At 33.3% G+C, this 22,407-nt stretch overlaps 1 protein-coding gene across 4 annotated transcripts in view; it reads right to left on the reverse strand.

The window, feature by feature from the left end:
* The window catches only part of LOC117109915 (GRAM domain-containing protein 2A-like), a 90,835-nt gene that overhangs the window by 50,733 nt on the left and 17,695 nt on the right, over window positions 1–22,407 (reverse strand). For 2 of the 4 annotated variants that reach the window (XM_033252388.1, XM_033252398.1), the window contains exon 2: window positions 15,944–16,931. In XM_033252388.1, coding sequence (XP_033108279.1) covers window positions 15,944–16,800 — 857 coding nt within the window. In that variant the 5' untranslated portion in view covers window positions 16,801–16,931. Of the gene's footprint in view, window positions 1–3,979; window positions 4,164–15,943; window positions 16,932–22,407 lie in introns of those variants that run through there. The other 2 variants (XM_033252415.1, XM_033252407.1) reach the window with 2 other exon arrangements.

Raw genomic sequence — 22,407 nt, forward strand, 5'->3', positions numbered from 1 at the left:
GAGACAGTATATAAGATCTTCCAAGTTTACTCACATTAACATGATTAAAGATAGCAGGAGCTATTGAAATATCTGTTTTATTTCATTATATTTTAATAGGTTTGTGTTCTGCAAGTCAATCTTTAATGATTGTACATCAGTACAGCTCCACTCTTATTATATCATATATTATTCTATAAATTTGTATAATATATTTTCATTTACTTTACTGATATGCATAATGATCTTTAATTATTGTGCATGATTAATAATAGGTTTGAAATATGGTATTGTGAAGAATAAATAAATAAATTAAAATTTGAAATGAATGAATGAATCACAATAAAAGTGATTTTAAATAATACTGGAAATCGGCTTCTGTTATGTCCAGAATTGATAATTCTTTTATTCTTTTAGTTTAGTGAAGCAAAATTGCTTGTGTTTTTATTGGACACAAACACTGACAAAATCAATTATTAAACATGCAAAAGTGGAGAGGACGGAAATTGAAAACATGTTTACATCGTCAGGTCCTATATTATTAATGTGTCTATTACTTTCAATAACTGTACCGGACTCAAATTCTCATTTTACATGGTTTTATTTATTCAGTACTTATAGCAGAATGATACTGTAACATATTAATCTTTATTAAGTCCCTCCGTATCTGATGCCCAACTTTAATGGGATGGTTGTATTGTATTCCAGATAATAAAATTTGTCTTGATGTCTGATTTATCAGAATAAAATTGCTTATAAAGGTTTGAAAACCAAACACTCAGACAGTAAACTGTTCTCTCCAGACCATAAAAACTGGTTTAGCTTAACCATTGTGTAGCCTTGTATATTTATTTTCCTATTTGCTTCCTCGAACTAAACTGTGAAATGTATTGATTATGGTATTCTCATTATTTTATTAAATCCTTTGATGATCTCTCAGTTTTATATATTCAATAGCTCAGACTGAATGGTAAACATCATATCCTATATCCGTAAGTTTCAATTACAACAATGTATCAATTTTTTTTACACTTATATTCACATGCAAAGAACCTGTAGTGAATGATGGTGAAATCATGATCAAGGACTGCGAAATAAGTAGCTGAATTGTAGCAAATAAGCTACAATAATCTTATGTTTAAATATTCCACTTTATATGTACTTTATTGTGACAATGGTGCTGCCAGCAAGGAGCTCCACCCCCCCCCCCATCCTTATCCAATGCCATGACGATGTCTATCGTTGGATCAAAAATGTTATTTTGATTGCCAATCCCTAATATTGTGGTCTAAAAGCACATTTGGACCATATTAAGCCATAAAAACTGTCCCTGTGAATCCTGCAAGGAAGTTTTTATTTCGGGACTTGGACAAAGGCTTTAGTCAGTCCGTTGGTTTGGACCCCACCATCCCCCCACCCCCACATGTCTGGGAGCAATGTCGGCAAATTTCTTAATCCACTGCTGGTGACAAAGCCAGTCCAGTAAAAATCCTCTGTTGATTTGAATTTATTTGGACAATCATCATATAAAGGTATAAGTAAAATCAGCAACCAACCAGACATTCAATTAAAACATTAAGTGCTCACTAAAAATTATCAAATAACTGCCAATGATACACTAGCTTCCAATGCGACAGGTATCACAACACACTTAGTTTCACATTGGAACGGTACTTATTACACATGCGTTTATTAATTGATGAGGAAATTATCTTCTTTGTTTTAATCTTCAATTGAAAGCCATTAACTGTAATGAAATGGGCAATTCAACTATTTGATTACATTACAGTAGTTCAAGTTTATTGACTCCAAAAGGCAATAGAATCTTTTGAAAATTCTGAACGTAAGTAAAAAACTATTCGATTGACATTGACTGTAGGTGAACACTGTCCACACCACTGCCCACCCCACTTAAACAATGGTATATTCTATTGTCAGTGATTTTTAACCAATTAATTAATTGTTGGGTGGCTATTTTTGTCCAGGGTGGCAGGTTTTTGTCCAATTTCCATTAAAGACCCCTCCAATTAAAAAACCAAATGCAATGAAAGATCACTTTTCTGTGGTCAAGAAGTAACAAATGTCTTTTTTCATTTTTATTCTAATTAAAGATCAAAGCTGCAAAAGACCATGGGAACCCGGTCCCAAAAGTGGTCTTTAATTGGAGGGAGATCTGTAATTTGCTTGTTGTTTCTATTATTAAATGTTATAATAAATATAATGCATATCCATTGTTTTCTAATATTAAATGTTATAATAAATATAATATCCATTGCTTTCTAATATTAAATGATATAATGCATATTTCTTGGTGTATGTGTATTTTAATTTTAAAAACACATTTTGTGATTCCAATCATATAATTTGCTTTCTTAAGAGTAAATTTTAGCTTTCTAATAGAAAATCTCTTATACACATCTAGATGTGTATAAGAGACAGTATATATTCTTTGCCAGACACATATTAAAAATTATGCTACCAATATTTTTTTTTTTTCATGGATCCTTATAATTTGCTGGTAATCAATTTAATAACTTTTGTAGTGAAAAGCCTGTAAATCAGTGATATGCAACTTATCACTGGGACTTTTTTGACCTTTCAAATGAACTAGTCCCTAGATTTTACCACAGGTCATAGAAAGAGAATGAAAATAATAAAACTGCATATAAAAATAAGGGAAATGCAACAGAAACCACTCTCATATGAATGTGGATGGTTTTAGGTAAAAAAAAAAACAACATAGGATTGCTTTCCATAACATGAAACTGAATTTTAAATTGTATGTGTTGACTTTGTATGATCAGTGAAAGGGACAGAACCAAATTTTATTTAAAATAAAATTTTAAATATAAACTCTCTTGTAAAACAACTGATTTTTTAATTGACTGATTGATTTATAGATTATTTGTAAGTCATCAGTATGATATTATATTAATTGTGTATAAACTCAGCCGTTCTTTTTTAAGGGGGGGGGGGAGGGAGTAACTACCCCTTTTCCCACCTTTTTCCCCACATTTCAAATGTTCAAAATCTGTATCTAATAACCATTCCCGAGTTTTTCATTAAATATGCTTGTTGTGTCTTAGAAAAATAAGTTATACAATATAAAAATATTTTTTCCTGATATAACAGCTTTTAAACCCTGCTTATTTTATGAGTCTTACAAAACCTAACTTAAGGTCATTGTAACAGCAGTGCTTTGAGAAAGCCAGCGAATTTCATGGTACCTAATGGTATATGTTTCTATGAACACACAATATCTTAGTGTAATTTATGGATCCGGTGCTGAGTTCCATGGTCCCTATGGACAGTTACTTTATATACTTGGTAATTAGTGGTACCATGCACCAGGAACCTGAATATTATACCATGCATATAAGTTATTGAGTCCCTATGTACATCACCAATTTACAGGACAATACATTGGCTTGTTCAATCTATCTTATACATTGTGTACAGGGTAAAAAATGAGCAATAACATTAGCAGAAAGATTCCTACTACAAATGAGATAAGAAAAAATTATTCTCATAATCACAAGATTACATTAAATTTGGTTGCTTATGTAATGACACCCTGAACACAGAAATACAAAACTAATAACTCATTGGAAATATAAAAAGAAATTACAGTTAAATGGCCACTAGCAATAATATTTGATGATAAAGTAAAATCATGCACTTGTAAAGTATGGCAAGTAAATCCTATGAAATTGTGATGTACTTATATAGGTAAATATAGCAAAAGATATTGTATTAAAATACATAAGGTTAATATTATGCTTTTGCCCTTTTTAAGCTAGTGACCTGGTTTAATGATATGCACACACATGAATAATTTAATAATTCTCAAATCAATAAAAATATTAATAGTGAAATGCAAATAATGTACCGAGTAGTACTGCAATATGCTTTACATAAATTCTACGAACAGAAAATTTCTAAATTGTAATTTACAACCAAAATATTTAGTCTAAATTGTAATATACATTGTTTATAGTACCTGGACAGGTTGTCTAGCACTGGCTCTACTGGATTATCAGGAACTCTGGAAGATGGGCTCATTAGACAAGCTGTTCTGCTAATTCAAAATCATCCATTTTACCAATTGGTAGCCCACTAGGATAGTTCCATTTACCTGCATTTTTCTCTTCAAATCCTGTGCACAAAATAATAACTGGAGGTCTTTTTTGGCCTGAATCGAATGGATTCATCCATTTGAAGTTATTGTGTGAAATATACAAATTTGTACAAACAATATAAATACTCCACCTTACACTTACATTAAAAATGGAATTTTTAAATCACATACAAACTTTAGAATATATAACCATCATGGTTTATTGATACAAATTTATTTTTTCATTGTATTTGGTAATAAATAAAACAATGTTTAAATTATATATACCCTGTATAGATAATGCACTATTCCAATGATGTCACAGTTTTTTTGTATAGAATATTTTACAGGGTGAGCATTTCTTATGTAAATGCAGTATCAATAGTCCATTGGATGGGGGTATTATACAAGCTTCAGTTGTGGTGAAATCAAATCTAGAATGATGTAAAGGTATTGATCCAGCACAAGGACCAAATCAATGGGAACAACAGATATTTAAAATACAAGATCCTGAAACACAATCACCATGAAAGAATTCTGTGATATTCTAATGCACAATATCCATAGCAACTGAATGGAATATTCCATTTTTTAATTAAATTAAATTAAACAGAATTCCATTGGTAGGGATAGACCCTACATGTTCTATGTTCCTACTTTTATTATAGCAATACTAAAATGGTTTAACTTTAGTATTAAATTGAAAATTAATTAATTTGTTATTATTAATGATGTATTGTCCCATGCTAAATTAAAAAAAAAAAAGAAGATAGACCCTACATGTTCTATGTTCCTACTTTTATTATAGCAATACTAAAATGGTTTGACTTTAGTATTAAATTGAAAATAAATTAATTTGTTATTATTAATGATGTATTGTCCCATGCTAAATTCCAAAAAAATGTTAAAAATATTTTTTGAAATTAACTTGCCCATTTTGAAGTAACATAAAACTTATCAATTTGAACATAGAAATTAGTGTATTTAAAAAATGTCTACACATCAGTCTACAGCGAAAAATGATAGAAACAACTTCCAGTCACTGGAAGTGTTTTATTATTTTTATTATAATTTTTTGGTTTAAAAATCAGGGTACACATTTTTTAAATGCAATAGTTTTTATGTACAAGATTATAATTTGTATGCTATTGCAATATGAGCAGGTTTATTTCAAAATTATTTTTTATGATTTTTTGACATTAGCAAGGGACAATACATTTTTAAGTATTATATTATGCTAAAACAATATTATACCATAGGAGCTTTAGGTGCAACAGTTGTTTTATTTTTAACCTTAAGGTCAGGTTTCGAACCATATTCTAAACATATTGCTTCTTTCCTTATCAGTCTTGTGACACTGAATCAAGATTGCAAATAGGGGAATAGATAGATTTGGAATGAAAATTGTCTGGTTCTGAGAGTGTTGTGTACAATCAGGGGGTCTGGAGGTGGGGAGGTGCTTTCCCATAGGACAAGGAAAAAACCCCCATCATCGGACATCACTACAGGCTATCAGAAATTTTCCAATCCAATCATCATTTTTGTGATTGTGTTTCCTTAGGCCAAACAATTTCTTTTAAATATATAAATGGAAAAAGAAATTGGGATGATCGGTCTTATTATATTAGATATATTATTAGGCCTAATATGAATATTTTTAGATCTACCAACACAACATCAAAATTATACTGTACAGTAAACATTGTCTTCTAGTATAAATAATTGATATTCTATTGATTAACTGAATGTAAAATTAGCAACACTTTACATACAGTAATAGTATGAATCAAGTGTCACAAATTTAAACAACCACCAGCCAAGAATATAGGGTGTTTTGAACTAAAAAAAAACAGAATGGCACTAAAAAACCTGAGACCCACACTGAGACCTACAGTATATAAAATTATGTCATAACTTGATATCTTGAACCTGAACTGACTAATGTAGGCCTACATTTAAAATGTATTTTTATATTAAATCCCCAATGACTTAGTAGGCAGGCAAGCATGCATCCATATTTTAATTGTATGTTATTGATAAGCCTACAGTGTATAATGAATACTTGTAAACAACATGAATTGATAGTTAATCTGCTAAAAATATTAGTAATTGTTGACTTTCATCTTTGAGCATTAAGGGGATATCAGCATTTTGAGACCATAAAAAAGGGATAAAAGCTTTCACTCTTCCTTTAAGAGAAAAATAGGCTCCCAGCGTTAGCATGTATCTACTGCCTAATTCTATAGAACCGATGATGTGGAATTATAACAATAATAATAATAATAATTTATTCGGAAACTACACTTTCAAAACAGTGGCACATTTCACATAATAAAGTTGCGTCCAAAAAAAGGTTAACATAAAATGAATGTCAAATAAGATTACAAAGGCTATAGTAGAGAAAACCATCTTAAATACAAGTTGAATAAACACCACTCAAGCAATTGACAAGGTCACCCACCATACACAACTCGTCCCAATAAAGTATTATTTTAAAAAATGATTAATGATTTAATGGTTTAACATCATGAGGGTAAGTCAGGGTGTTGATATCATATTCTCAAGTATAATAATTGCCTATTCATTGTATACACTACAGAACACCATGGTATTTCCTGTTAATATATACTGTACAGTAAACTGAATGAGCGCCACACCAAACCTGATTTTTTTTTTTAGGTAAGCGCCACGTTCGAATAAACGTAGGTCCTATGATAAGCCTAGTAAGCTACAGGAATATGTGAAATAGGCAACATAGGAACGGACATGGAAAGTACTATACTGATATATTTTTTTAAAAGAGTGTTGCTCTGGAATAAGCACAGCACTGAAGCCTCCAAAAATGTAAGCAACCTGCAGTGTTTATTCAAGCATTTATGGTAATGATGGATAAACACCTTACTGTCTTATTCAATTCACAATAAATTTCCTTTATCATATATATTTTTTACAATTCTCAATTCAAAGATTGATTGAAAAGGTATCAAGCACAAGCAAGCCTTAAATTTTGATGCCCTAAAAAGAAAGAACAATAATAACTACAAAATGAAAATAAAAAGATAATAATAGAAGACAATTCATCATTTATAAATCAAGATCCTTAAAAAAGTGTAATGATAATAATATGGCAAATACAATGGGAAAAAAAATTAAAATTACAACCAAGTAAAGTAAAGATTACCAGTTTTATCTATAATTGTTAAGTAGTCTGTTATGTAATTCTCTTTTAAATAAACTTATACTTCGTAGATTTTTTATATTGTGTTCTAAGCCATTCCATATTTTGGCGCCTCTATAGCTGATACTGTTTGTCCCATTTTTGTTTTCATTAATACAGTGGATTCCCATGTTCTCTCTATTATGAAACAAAGTTATATGAACCTACGTAACATCTCTCACATTCAAAGCCTACTCACGCATGACGCCACTAGTGTAGTCGTTGGTGATATCTCGCATTGACTATCACATGCCCTACAGTACAGTCTTCCAAATATAACTGTCAATACAATACAATTGGTGTAGAATACGGCAACATGGACTGTAACTAAAACATCAAGATACAAACGCATTACTTCAGTGTTAAAAGACCTTCAATTAAATATAAGCTTCTTGTACACATCTTTAAGGCCTTGCACAAACAGGGACCGACTTGTCTCAGAAATATTGAGTACGTATCAACCTAATAGGCGTCTGCAATCTCAAGATTCATGTACTTTATGTATGTCCAGAGTCAAAACTAAATCATATGTGGCAAAAACAAGCCAAACCAGTCACTCGTCACAAACCGTGTTTCAGAGATAATCTAAAATATGCTGAAATGTCAAAATTTTTTTTAATCTATTTTATTGCACTAAACTAACCTTTATATATCTACTGTATACATAATAATATGCTATTATTTTCCCCATTTTCAATGTTAAAACAACAATTGTTAACAATGGTGATGGTTTCTGCCTGAGAAATGCCCAAAATCATAAACTTTGAAGGCTGATTGTTCTTCAAACAGCTGTACGTTTGTAACTTCATAAAGGATTTGCCAGACTTAAATGATTCTTTTACCATTTTACAGCTTGATTTAGCGACGAGTGACTGGTTTGGATTGTCTTTGCCACATATGGTGAAAATCGCGCCACATTAACACTGCAGTGCCTCTTCATTAAACATTTTTAAAAAGCATTAATTACGCATTTATTCTTTTTAAATTATAACAATAACTAGTTATATCTAACTTCGAACGCTGCACTGTTTTTAATCCTTGAAATAAATTGTTTTAATTGTTAATTTATTGTGGTTTAAGGTTTTTATCAAATTTTAATTGTTCTGAGGACATAAATTCAGAAATATTTTAATTGTTAATTAATAAATACTTAAAGTCAATTAATAAATCAATTTGTATATACTGTACTAAGGTCAAATTTTTCTGAATTTATTTTTTAACAGTATTAATATACTACCTCTGAAATATTGTTGACTGGGTTTGATGTTTTAATTTTTTTTATTAACGTCTGTAGTTTAAATGTAGTTTAAGGTTTTTATAACATTTTTTATCAATTTTGCAATAATTAATCTCAATATATATTCTAAATCAATTATTTAATCAATTTGTATTGACGGTAATAATGTCATTATTTTTCTAAATTTTTGCACTCTTATGTAAAGCGCCTTTGAACATGAATATTCGTGAAAAGGGCACTATATATATATATAAGTTTGGTAATAAATAAGTATTTAGTCATTTCATATGTTTTTGTCAAATGAAATTTATACAGTAGTGAGGACAGGGCTCAAAACCTTTTCAGTCTACAACCCACTTAAAAGTTACTTTGGACGATGAGAGTGTGATACTTTGAGTATAAATGTATTGTAAGGAATGTTTTCACAGAGTTTTATATGCCGCACTTACTTCAGAGCTAACTAAAATGTGATGTTATTTATGACCTCCACTCTTCCCGACAATCTGACAAAGTGCCAGAAAATCACTTCCTTTCAGGGGAGGATCCAGAGAAAAATCTGGGTAGTGGCGGTGTCCGACACGCGGAGCACCAAGCAGGGGTGGAGACAGTGGAGTTTGAGATTTTGTTTAGAAATGCTTGACCAAACATATCTTGTATATAGAATTTTTTTTTTAAATAGCTTGTCTTAGAGTATTATATCTCCTCTTTCTCCTTTCTTTTCTTTTTTTCTCTCTTTTTTCTGTCTTTTTTATGTGTATGTGGGAGTTCTAGCCCCCATGGCTCCCCGCTTCAGGATCTGCCCCTGGATCTGGTCCTGGATCCACCCCTGCCCCTGGATCCACCCCTGCCTTTTCATGTGTTAATGTTTGTTCACAATTTTCAGAACATTTGTGCAGTTATTGTTGTAAAATAAAAATGAAACTGAAAGTTTGTTTATCTTCATCGTTTTGGCTTTTGAAAAGCTTGGAAAAACTGTGTTGTAAGATAGAGGGCAGCATATCATTTCAGACATATATCATACAGTAAATAAAAATCAATATTGTGAATACCATATGTAAATAAGCACACACATACTAATTATAAGTTTATGTCCCACTCAGTGAAATAGGATCGGCAACTGTGTGATACTATGTTTGATAACAAATAAATACTACAATTAATTTGTTAAATCTGAGTGTCATTATTTCTGCTTCAATAGGATAGTTAATTACCCAAATGTTTTGTAGAATCAACTGATCTAACTTAGAATTAACATGTATCATTCCAGGCTTGATCAAATGAAAGCTTTGGATACTCAATTTTATGAGGTAGCTTTTTCTTTAATAAGGGTGAGAACATATTTGTCACAATATTCACGAATGGCATGGAGAATTTGGGGATTTCCCTATCGTAAATTACTGAACAGGGTTGTAGACCTCCTGTACAGAAGACATTCCCTTAATAATAATTACCAGTATGCAGAACAAATACTACACATCAGCTGAGTAAACAATACAAAAACACAGCAAGTGAGTTGCATGTACAAATTTTAGTTTGGTATTGTGAATATTTTGATTAATACCCGATTCACACATACAAAAATCTTACCAAATGTAACAAAAAGTAACATTTTACGGCACGTGTGAAAGTACCTCCGTGTAATATCCTTGTAAAATCTCGGAACGTCTCGGTAATCTTTACCAGCCTCGCTGAGGCTGGTAAAGCTTCCGAGATGTAGCATGGATGGATCTGCGCATGCGCAGGGATTTCAACACAACAACAATATACTGTTTTTCACGGGGTTCTTTGAATTTTCTTCCTTCTGCACACGATTCTGATCCATTAGAAATAGATAGGAAAAGTTTTTCTCAATGATGAATGAATTACCCTTGTTATTGATGTTAATTAGTAATGGTAGAAGAACAAGATATACATAAAATAAACGTCGAGATGGTGTTAGTACTATTACTAGTATTATGAAGAGTCGACAGAAACGTTGGAAGCTATGCCTAGTTTAGTAGTAGTAGTACAGCAGTTGTTAAGGGCATTGATTGCTTCGAATGTTTACTGTGATGGCAAGTTCAACAGTCCATCTGTGACAGGGGTTCTCAACTAGGCTTAGGCTAGACCTATATCGCAGTAGGGGAAAAAATGATTCATTGAATAAACACTGAATAAATTTTACACGACCTTGGCATTACCTTACAGACGCGTGTGAATGCTTTTTATCTCGATAGGAATAACTCAGGAGATCGCTCGGTTACAATTTGTTACTTTTTGTTAAATTTAACTTCACGTGTGAATCGGGTATAATAGATTGATTAGTGTACAGTACATCTTGGTGTATCTTACAGTGCAATGCAGTTGAGTATTATACAAAATAAAAACCTCTATTTATTTATAGATTTGATTGATTGCAAAACCTCTAAAGTACTCTATCCAGGGAGATATAAACATTTACATCTCCCTGCTTTATCCATAGTGTACGCAACATTACAACTACACTTGTACATCTATAACTCTCATTAACACCTGTTGCAATTTGTATTTACTTTGGTGACAAATTTTACTCGATCTTCTTTTAACTGCCCATAGTTTGTGCAATATACACACTTTAATGCATGCAAGACCAATGGCTTAAAATCTCTTTTAAAAGACAGTACAATAATGCTTGTATCTCATCTCTCAGCTGAAACACAAAGACAGTGCTGCAATATGATTAAGCCAGGATACAGAGGTTCTACGAACCTCTCCATGGCCAATCACATATACACGGCTACACATTAAATATACAATTATAGTTTAAAATCTCCATGTTTAAATCAGGCTGCCCTCATAGTTATGATCATCACCAACATTATTATCAATAAATCTATTACTGTCTCTGATATTGTGCACTCACCAAATCTTCCATTGTGCATGGTCCTCCCTGTTAAAAGGTAGAGAGACTCAGTACATTCCTTCATTCATTATCATAATGGTCATTATGCCCTTGGAGGAAATCAATCATACAATAATATAACATTGCATAATTTATCAACTTTGACCATGATACAACAACTGCTGCATTAACATATGGCATAGAGGCATTCTGAATGTATGTTTTGTAAACAATTCATTTGTGTAATTTTTTTTAAGATTACAAGTGGAGCTAATAATTAGGGACTCATGCTTTCAACAAGTATCTTTGTCATATGTTTGTATCCATTCAATCATTCATTCATTTCATTATTTATTCATTTTGTATCTTTCCTACATATATCCAAAGAGTATGGAATTGTAAAAGGTCCAACTGCACTGATTTTGTATGCACACATTAAACGTTAAAAAAAAGTACTGCCAATAGATAGGGGGCACCCTATTAAAATTTAAATAGAGTTTGAAGCTTGAACATGCGTTCTACTGACGAAGCACGTGTTTGATACAAATGCATTTTACCCAGTCATGGACCATCAAACAATCAAGGTATGCAGTGCATACCCTAGATAAAACTAATGAAAAACAAATATACTGTACAGTTTCTCCATTTTATTTAGCATTTCTTAGCCAGTCTTCAGATACAAACCCTTAATTTTTCTAGTGGATACAGGAGCAGATCTAGAGATGTCTGAAAAGGGGGGGGGGAGGCTGAAAGTGGGCCAGAGTGAGAAAATCTTACCCCAGGGGTCTAGGGGCATGCCTTGTAAAAATTTGGTGTTTTAGATGCCCAAATGTAACCTCTGAGCCGCTTTTGGCGATTAATTTTTTCTTTTTCTTTATTTCTGTTCTTTTTCTTGTTTTTTTTGTTTCCAAAAGAGGGCCTGGGCCGGGCCAGCACCTGTCTCTTATACTAAGAGACCAGCACACCTCCCTCCCCCCTTGAATCTCCCCTCCCCCCTTAAATCGCCCCTGGGATTGCTACAGTTCATTGCAATAGCAAAGTTTTCCAATTTTTGGCCTACTTTGGTATCCAGAATAAGTCACACTTGGGCCTATCGCATAGTACTCTCAGCTGCTTAGAATTTCTGCATAGCTGGTTTTCAGTGCCAACTGCGTATTCAGTGAGTCAAAGGAACTGGGAGCATATCCTGTAAATTTGATATTGTGCCAAATGCGTGGTGGCGTTAGAATAGTCAATTTAACACTGGACACAGGGTTCCCGGAACGCCACCCTCAGCGGCGTGTGCGAAGCACAACTCAGAGTCAGAAGTGGAACGTGAATTTCGATATAGTTTTGTAGTCAGATTTTCGAGAAAAAATTCAGCTACCCGTATTTCTCCACTGAGACGTCAATGGGAGCTGTAATTTGTATGGCAAGGAGATGGTGCTACCCTTAATTTGTATTAAGGGAATTTACGCCCACAAACCTTGTAGTTAAAGCCCCATTCCCGGCAAAATTTCACTAAAAATGACTTTTTTTAGAAAATATGCATTTGCATTACTCCAATTATTATAAATCATGGAAAAATATTGGCATGAATTTTAGTTTTACGCAAAAGAATAAAAAAATGAGAAATACAGACTATTTCTTTTTGGTGACGTCACACTCACACTATAGTTAGCATGTATATGTCATAAGCAAGATTACGTCACCTTTTCCTGGTAAGGCAAACTTTCCCGGCGTGCTTTTTTCATGGATAAACAAACACCACTGCTTTGCACTTGAATGCCTTGCCTAGCTAGGGCTATAAGAGCCGCATAGTTAGCATATAATACTTAATCAAGGTACGTCTGCAACTTCCCAGGTGTTCATGTAAATTTGCATATTGTTAGTTAGCAAACCAGCTGAGTGTATTCCTTTGTGAAAATGAGTACCGCAGCGTACTGATTTTCACAAAGCATTTGCATCCCCTCTTGGAAAGAGGGAACTTCAAAATAATTGTCTCCATATCTTCGCTAATTAATCACCGTAATTTAGCTTACACTTATGCATGAAGGGAGCACTTAAAATGTACAATAATCATTTCACTACCCGACAAACCCCGAACTTTATTCATGCCTTACATAAATAGTTTCATCTTGCTGTACTCCAACATCACTGGCGTATGGTAACAACCAATTGGCAGACCATTTCCGGTCATACATTACTCTCCATAACGCAGCACCCTCTAGTTCCATGTCCTCTGGATTGAAGTTAAAGTAAATTTGTATACATATGACCGGTATAGAAGAAACTTGTATTATTTAAATTGAAATTTGTCACACTTAATACAGGAATAGGAATTCTCTTGAACCATGTCAGTATAAAAAACAAACTTTTCCTACAAGCAGGCCCTAGCATCAGTGGCGTATCTAGAACTCTTGAAATAGAAGGGGAGCTGATGGGGAGGGGGGGCGAGAAGGTGAAGTGTGGGAGCTCTATGATTATGTGAGGGGGCACAAATTCGCAAAATAAGGTGATTTGAGGTGAATTTTAACTACTTGAGCATGATTTGGGGGAGGGAGGCGACTGGGTAAGGGGACAAGTATTTTTTTGGCCGGAATGTGTTGCAGGGCTGTGCGCCGCTGCATAAACACACTAGATACGCCACTGCCTAACATACCCTTCAATTGGCCCTACTGTTCGCCACTGCTTTCACCAGAGCACCGCCCGGTGTCCCTCTAGTTCATGGTGATACTTTTACGATAACCCTGACGGAGAGCCGGACCTCTTGCAGTAGGCCTACTATACTCTTTCCCATAACATTATCAATAATTGAGGCATGTCGTGGCGAAATGGTTAAGTTGTCCCACAGGCCAGTATTAATAAATGAGCTATAAAATATGGGAGCTCAAAAAATTGCCTAAAAATCCAAATTTTTTTTCACTATAGATCAACAGTTTAATGTCTTATTAATCATGTCCCAAAGCATTAGTTCTGGAAGTGGTCAACAAATTGTTTATTTAATGTTATTTAGATAGTTAATTCTATTAAACAATGTATGCACAAATAACTTTGGAAGGCAATTACTCAAAATCATGTTTATCTTGACTCTAAGAGTGCTGTACTTTCACTTTCCAGTAACTTAGGCTTGAAATGTCCAATTTCAATGAATGACCCCTCATTTTAAAGATCGAATACTCGGGTATTTGAAAATACCAATAACTTGAATTTCAATTTTTGCTACAACTTAACCGTTTTGCCACAACACGCCTCAATTATGCATTTCATTCATTCACACATCCATTCATTTAGCCAATATCATATCTGACCATTCATTCATTCATTCATTCATTCATTCATTCATTCATTCATTCATTGACTTGTCCACCAGTAAGTACACCGCTCCTGAATGTGAAATTAAGTATTTACTAGATTAAGAAACTCTGTATCCGATCACAAAAGCAGCATAACAAAATTGACACCCTTTCTGGAGTATCACCAACCTTAACAACATCACAAACAAAGCCAGGAATGTGTGTGTCTCACATACACAAGTGTTCCCCACAAATGCATGCGTTTGAATGCTTTACACTGTTGTTTTGTGGGACCTTAAACAATAATATCCAAGTGGAAGGGCTTATTGAAAAAAAGTAGCAGCATTTGAAGGCCTTATTTAATGGAATTCTGAAACTCATAATTCATGAAAATTCTATTAAATTTCCATTCATTGGTAACTGAAGAAGCAACATTTCGTTTTCCATTACATCAGTAGGCCTGCTGGCAAATGAAATGCAATGCATTTCGGATTGTTGGGAACGATTTTTAGTGAAATAGGTTTCAAAAAGTGACTATTCAGAATTTATGAGGTGGTACATCCACACCCTCTATACTCTCTCTGCCTACGTGCTTGGACTTGTGTCTCCTGTTTTACCGCACCATTCACCACCAGAAAAGGCACTTCAGTTCAGCTGCCATTCATCTTCAAGGGAAGAAAGAGGCGGACAAATGTGGGAAAATGTCTAGTGTCCCAGTCGATGACCTAGAAAGCCACTGTCCAATAGAAAATGTAGTGTATAATATACGGACTGCATCTTACATAGAACAACTAAAGACGGGCACTTGCTGTTCCCGGCAGCGGACGCAATTCTATGAACAACGCAATGCCACGACACACGCGCACAACGTTTTTCATGATCTGTTCAGACTGACACCGACGATCAGCAGACGGTGTTGCGTCGTCTAACGCCCACAAGAAGAGGAGTTGGATTCATCGGCCAACGACCGTATGACATAGTGAGCGACCAGCTTTAAGCATGTGAACATTCATTCAGTCTCTGATAAAACATAAGCAATAACAAAAAGGTCAATCAGGCCCGTAACCAGGTTCATGGGAAAAAGCCCCTGGTAGAGGCAGGGACCAAAGCTCAAGTGATTTAGCAATTTAAGCACTGTATTTTTCTCATGTTTAAGGATAAACTTTATTTATGTAAAAAGGTGGGGTTTTGGCTGTACCCCAAGAACCCCCCTCTGGTTACGGGTCTGTCAATGCAGCCATCGATAAATTGTACTTACATTTTGTTGTCCAGCATCATCATGATAGCAACTGTGTTGTTGGCCAAAAAGCTTGCGACATGTGTCCCGTATCGATAACGCTTAGCTTCAGCCTCTTCGTTAAACTTAACCATCTCTTCCTCAGTAAACACTTTCTCCAAATCATCATCAATAACCACCGTCTCATGATCAACAGATCCAGAATGCTCCAAAGATGACTGAGATACTTCCTTTTGATTTGCTGATTCACTTTTCTCTTCGTCAATTACAATTTTCTCCAACCCTTTTTTAGGGTCTATGTCTGTTGCATCCGTGCTCAGTAATTTGTCAGTATCGATAGTTTCAACTAAAAGAGTTTCACTATCAAGTACAGCTTTGCAAGTTATCATACTGTCACTTTTCAAAATATGTGATGTACCGTCTCTGGCCTCTACTTCAACTTTCGGTAAACAAGACTCATTCTCAATTATTTCATCACTACCCTCTAGTGAGACTATTGTTTGTGAAACATTTTTTTCTTGCGAGATGACACTGGAAATTTTTGTCTCAGGGACCAGTTCTGGTCCAATAATCAAGTCTGTGACATCCTTTGAATACGTTAAATTATTCCGATTTTTTTCCTGGGCAAGACTTTGTGCAGCATCTGTGATAAGTTCTGGTAAATTTTCCACAGCTGGCGCACCCTTGCTGTAGAGTTCTGCACATATCTCTGGGTTCATAAACAGGAGGCCTGGCACCGTGGGCGTTTCATGAGCCCTCGCAAAGTTTGTTATTACGCTACAACCTCGCATTATTTTAATGGATGACGTATTGCGAGAATAGGATGTAATCATCATATTGCAGGAAGTGTAGTAATCATTAGCACGAGGATCATACATGCTTCAGCTTTGGATTTTATTTGATCATTTATCTACAATCCAATAAACAACACAACATGTCAGATATCCTCCTATCTCAAGAATTGAGGCAAATGTTGACCATTCTTCTTCAATTCCCAATGACACTATTTCTGAAAAAAAAGACAGAAAGATATTAGATGAACAGTGTTTTAATTTTCATCATAATTTAACAATAATTATGATAATGCCAATATAAAAAAATAACAGTGCAGTGAGGAATGTTAGGTTTCGATACCGCAATCATTCAATATAAGCTCAAACCCTTACCACAAATCTATATGATTAATTGATAAGGTATCAAAGTTAAACAGTTGATTACTTTTAGGTTGTTTCTAGTAGTTCACTATTTCCTTTGTGTGAAGCCATTTACAAGGAAGGAAGTGGTATTTACACCAGGACACACTGTTGATGATTCTGCATGATGTCATCATAACTCACATTCTAAAGGATGTGTGATAGGACTTATGCTAATCTTACTTTCTCTATGTTTGCGAGTATCCAGCTTTGGTGTGGCAAAAGCCCAGTGGCATCATGCTCCAATCTGACAAGGGAAGGGAAGGCCCAGCTCCTCAAAGCCACAACCAAAATTTGTAAAATATACAATTTAAAAATATTAAAAAGGCTATATAATAATGGCAGTGGAAAAGCAGATTTGTTTTTCTGAAATTTAAAATGTGTTTCAAGTAATTGTTATGAGAGAGTAGAAATACCTGAATAACCCAGCAAAGTGAGAAAGATGGTTTAATTCCCCTTGGGTACAACATCGATAATACACAAGGCACGGATGCAAATAAAATGATTATTATTATACAAGTTCTTTATGTATAATTCATCTCCTGCTTACAGGCCTGTAAAGGTTGTCTTGGGTTGGGGCAGAGAATCTGTTTTTCGGCATGTTTGCACTAGCCCTGAAAGTTTAGATGAACCGTGTACACCTGCCGGAACTGGATTGTACTGTTGTGGCCACTAATTTTGTGGTCACTGCTTGCTTATTATTGGCCAATAAACTTTGCTTATTAAAAAAACTCTTCTGAGTTAAACTTTGCATATAGGGTACCAGGTTAGAGGCCTGCTTCACCTTTAACCCTAATGACCACTTGTACTCGAAAAAAAACCATCAATATATGAGTCAAATGCTAGTCGAAAATGTGTGTTTAGCATAATCATTTTTTATGATTGCAGAAATGGTCATTCACTTATAGATAAGTCACTCCACAATTGAATGGTTTTTACACTAATAATTTTTCAACTATCTAGACGTTTATGATCATGATACTACTGTGCAATGTGATATTACTAGACTCAATGGCCTCATCAAAGTAAGTCAATAAATAGATAATCCGTCAAACCAAGATCTTGCATCCATATAGCCATAGAGTACAGAACACCAGAATGCAGAATTCAGTTCAACCACGGAGGAATAAATTATATATTCATGGTTTAATATCCATCTCAACATAAAGCAAAGTATGATTATAATAACTAGAGCAGTCACTGTGACTCCATAGAGTGCATACCTCTGCCCTGAGTCTGAATACTGAACAATACACAGGCCATATGGGCCATTCCATTAGTTCCTTTTATGCTCGGGGTAAAAAAATTGAATTTCCATGACCTTGACCATTTCTTCCCAAAATTTAAACATCTTCTATATCCATTCTTTAGTTTTTGTGTAATCTTGCTAACAGACAGCATAGGCAGATTCAAAGGGGGGACAGCTGGCCCAGGCCCCTGTAAATTTTTCAAAATCAAATCAAAGATAAGAAAAAAAAAAGAAAATTACATTTAAATTCTTAAGAGTGCCATTTCCAGGCATAGGCGGCATAGTCATAAAATTCCGCACCTCAATCCCAACTATGGTGGTCTAAATGTCCCATCTCTCAAAATATCTCCCTGGGCCCCCTATATTTCAAATTTCTAGATCCACCAATGGGCAGACAGATTGTAGTGGATACATAACATCCTTTGGCAGAGAAATCACACGATAAAACCTAACAAACTGAATTAGCATATTTTATAATTCCTCTAATTGTTAGAAACAAAGATAACCAGGAAATACCAGTGCAAAATTGTTTTAGTTAATGTTGAAGATTATGCATTTTAATTATAACTACCTTAATTAAGAGGTTTTTATAAATTGTTTCCATTATGCTCTTTCAAACTACACACATGACTAAAGTTTCTACAAAAAAAACAAAAAAATATCCACCTAGTGCTCAGAAAATTATCATTTCTATATTATAAATTATTACAATGTTTTGCAAATTTTATGAAATTATTGCATTTCATAGTATTTAATTTGAAAACTCTGAAACCAATGTGTAATGTTTATCATGAAGAATTCATTTTTAATGTTTTTCTTTGGATTAATGGGAAGGAATGTTACGGTTGTCTTAGGAACCATCCTAAATGACCAATCAACGGTGTGGATTTATAATCATATGCTAATTACCTGCTAATTAGAGATGAACGAAGGTAAATGGACAATAAAAATCCTACGGTGAATAGAGTTAAAAATAGGAATTTATTAAAATGGCGAAATGGATGCCAATTACTATAGGGTTTGATTCAAATCTGATTGAATTAATTTACGTCAATCACGATAAACAGAAAAATTATACTATATGTAATATAATCCATAAGCTCTAAGAGCCACTACATAATATAGTTTCAATGCCTGTATCATATACTGTACTATAGGAAACAACTGCAAAATCAATTCTAAATGACATTTTATGAATACCGAATTTATTTTTGACAAGGACTTTTGACGGACATTTACTTAAAGCAGGCATTTATTTGATTTGAGGGAAGTATTTATTTTTGTAGGTGTAAAATGCATATATACTCAAATAAACGCCCCTTAATTTCATGGTAAATGTGGAACTACATAATTACCGTCAAAATGTGCTATTGCCTGATCATAAGACTTAATATTAATCCCATCCAAGTTAGAAAAATGTGATGTTGCTGGAGTTCAACATTAATAGATTGTGTTGAGAATGATGTTGTTTCTGTTAGATTTGTTTACAGTGATTTGGGACTGTCTCTTATACACATCTAGATGTGTATAAGAGACAGATATAAGATAAGATATTTTGGCCGCTTTTTAGTCATAAATTTCAAATGAGGCTCGAGGGGGTGGGGGGTGTACTGGCAGGGGAGGATCCAGTAAGAGAGCATTTTGGCACTAAATTTTAAAATTTCAATGCATATATTGAAATTAGCGCTACTCACTTTTTATTCTGAATATAATGCTCCCAGTTTGGAAAATTCTGGATCTGCCCCTGATTCGAGGGGAAAGTTTATTCAAAGCACATTTATTGGAATAAATAAGGTAATTACATATATTTTACTTTCTTAATGCTATTAAGTCTGCTAATTTGCGATGGTATAACCGCATCATGTTCGGGAATAGAGTTTGTTTACTGTACTGTGCCCTGAAGGGAAAAAAAATCACAGAGGATTGGAAGGTGAACAAACTATCCATTAAGAATATCTTTCTTTCTCTCAACTATCATTTCAATTTTCATTACATAATGGCAAAACAGCCTTGTAGAAAAAGCAGCTCCCAGGTACGATAGACTTAATGCTTAGGATCACAATCCTACAGCTACATATTCTAAAATGTTCATTATTTATACACATTTTCATTAAATATGCATTTCCACGTTTCATTTAATATACATTAAAATATATTATATATATATATATATATATTTATATATACATATGTAAATATTATATAATATATATATATATATATATATAATTTATATATACTTTCCATCTCACTAGCTATATATTTCAGTCAGTATTAGTAAGTACCTCATTAAAGTATATAATTATGTTAAGTTGTTACTTATTATTTGGCATCTAAATTGAACAAACAAGATTAAATAATTAAAATATTGATGTGTTTTTAAATAGCTTCACATTAGCAATTAAATCAAATCCAATTAACTTTTTTGCCACTAAATATAGAACTGTGTTAACGACACAGAATTGAACAAAAATCTGTCGCATTTTAATGAGATTAATTTGAATGAAAGAGATATACATTAATTCTAGTTCATATTTGTAACTCCAGCTACACCGCTGGTCACAAAATAAATTTAAAAAAAACAAAAAAACAAAAGCATTTTACATTTCAACTCTAAATGTACTGAGTTTCAGTATTTCCTGACAGCCCATAATCTAATTCTCTTCCTCCATCAATACCACCGAAATCCATGCATTGATGTGTTCCCTCCAGCATGTTTCAGCATCTCCTCTAGGGCCTGGTGATCTAGTTCCACATTATTTACAATGTGAATTTGCAGTTTCTGTAGGGTATAATAAACTTGCAGGTATGTGTAACATACCTGCTATGTGCCTCTTTACAACAGATACATTGGTTTTAGTGGTACTTAATGTAAAGTACTGTATAAACCTGGACATTTATTAAACGCTATGAGATTTCTACAACAAGATGTCCACTGGGAGGGCAATTTTCAGTGAACATATGCTTAATATTAATAGGTCCATGCTTGATATATGAAAAGTTACAAATCCTCATCATTAATAGGAGATTGTCTGTAAACAGCATTTATCAAACAATGAATAAATATTGGTTTTAGCTAGTCTTTTTATATACTGTAATAATAAATCACTCTTGGGAGTAAACATCCATTAAGTTCATTAGTTTTCTTCATAAATATGTTTTCATGTTAAAAATATCTTTTTATAAAATCGATATAACAATATTTTTTAGATTAGTTTGATTGCTAATATAATAGTAGTAGTATGTTATTATTAAGGCCAAATTTGTTTGGCTGAATTTGTGAAAATTCTATATTATATCCCTGTTTCTATATTCATGTCATATCAATTGTATATATAATAATTACCTAATCCCTTTTTCTAAATTCATGTCATATCAATTGTATATATAATAATTACCTAATCCCTTTTTCTAAATTCATGTCTTATCAATTTTACATATAATAATTACCTAACTGTATATAGTTTTTTTAGATTTTTAAAAAATTTTACCTACTTTTCCTTTTAAAATTTTAAAGATTTTTTGTGAGCTTATTTTTCCTGTTTGTCTACTTCTTTTGATTTTGATTGTTAAACTTAAATTTGTTTACAAATTTCAATAAAGATTACTTTACATATTATCGACAATTATCACTATCATTTTAAGAAATATATGATGCATATTGACAACTGTATTATAACTGTGCTCCATTTTAGTTTATTCTGCCAAAGCAATAAATAAATTGGGACTACAGTTTGGTGGTGGAGATGCTTGCCTTTCAATTCCATTTTTTATGAACTGTGTATTCCCTGTGTATGGGGGAGGGGATCAGCTTATACCCATGGGTATAGGATTTGTCCTATAGGATTTCTAAATTTTTTAATTTGCTATGAGATTATCCTATAGGACAAAATCTTATAGGTTTTTCAACAGATCCTGTAAACCAAATCCCATAAAACAAATCCCAAAGGATCCTGTAAGATTTTGTCCCAGAGGATCCTATACGATTTTGTCTTATAAGATCCGTCAAAAAAAAAACCCATAAATTTTGTCCTATAGGATCC

The sequence above is a fragment of the Anneissia japonica genome, unplaced genomic scaffold (assembly GCF_011630105.1).
Source record: "Anneissia japonica isolate Jap-2015-1 unplaced genomic scaffold, ASM1163010v1 scaffold1511_len2985839_cov193, whole genome shotgun sequence".
Lineage (NCBI taxonomy): Eukaryota > Metazoa > Echinodermata > Crinoidea > Comatulida > Comatulidae > Anneissia > Anneissia japonica.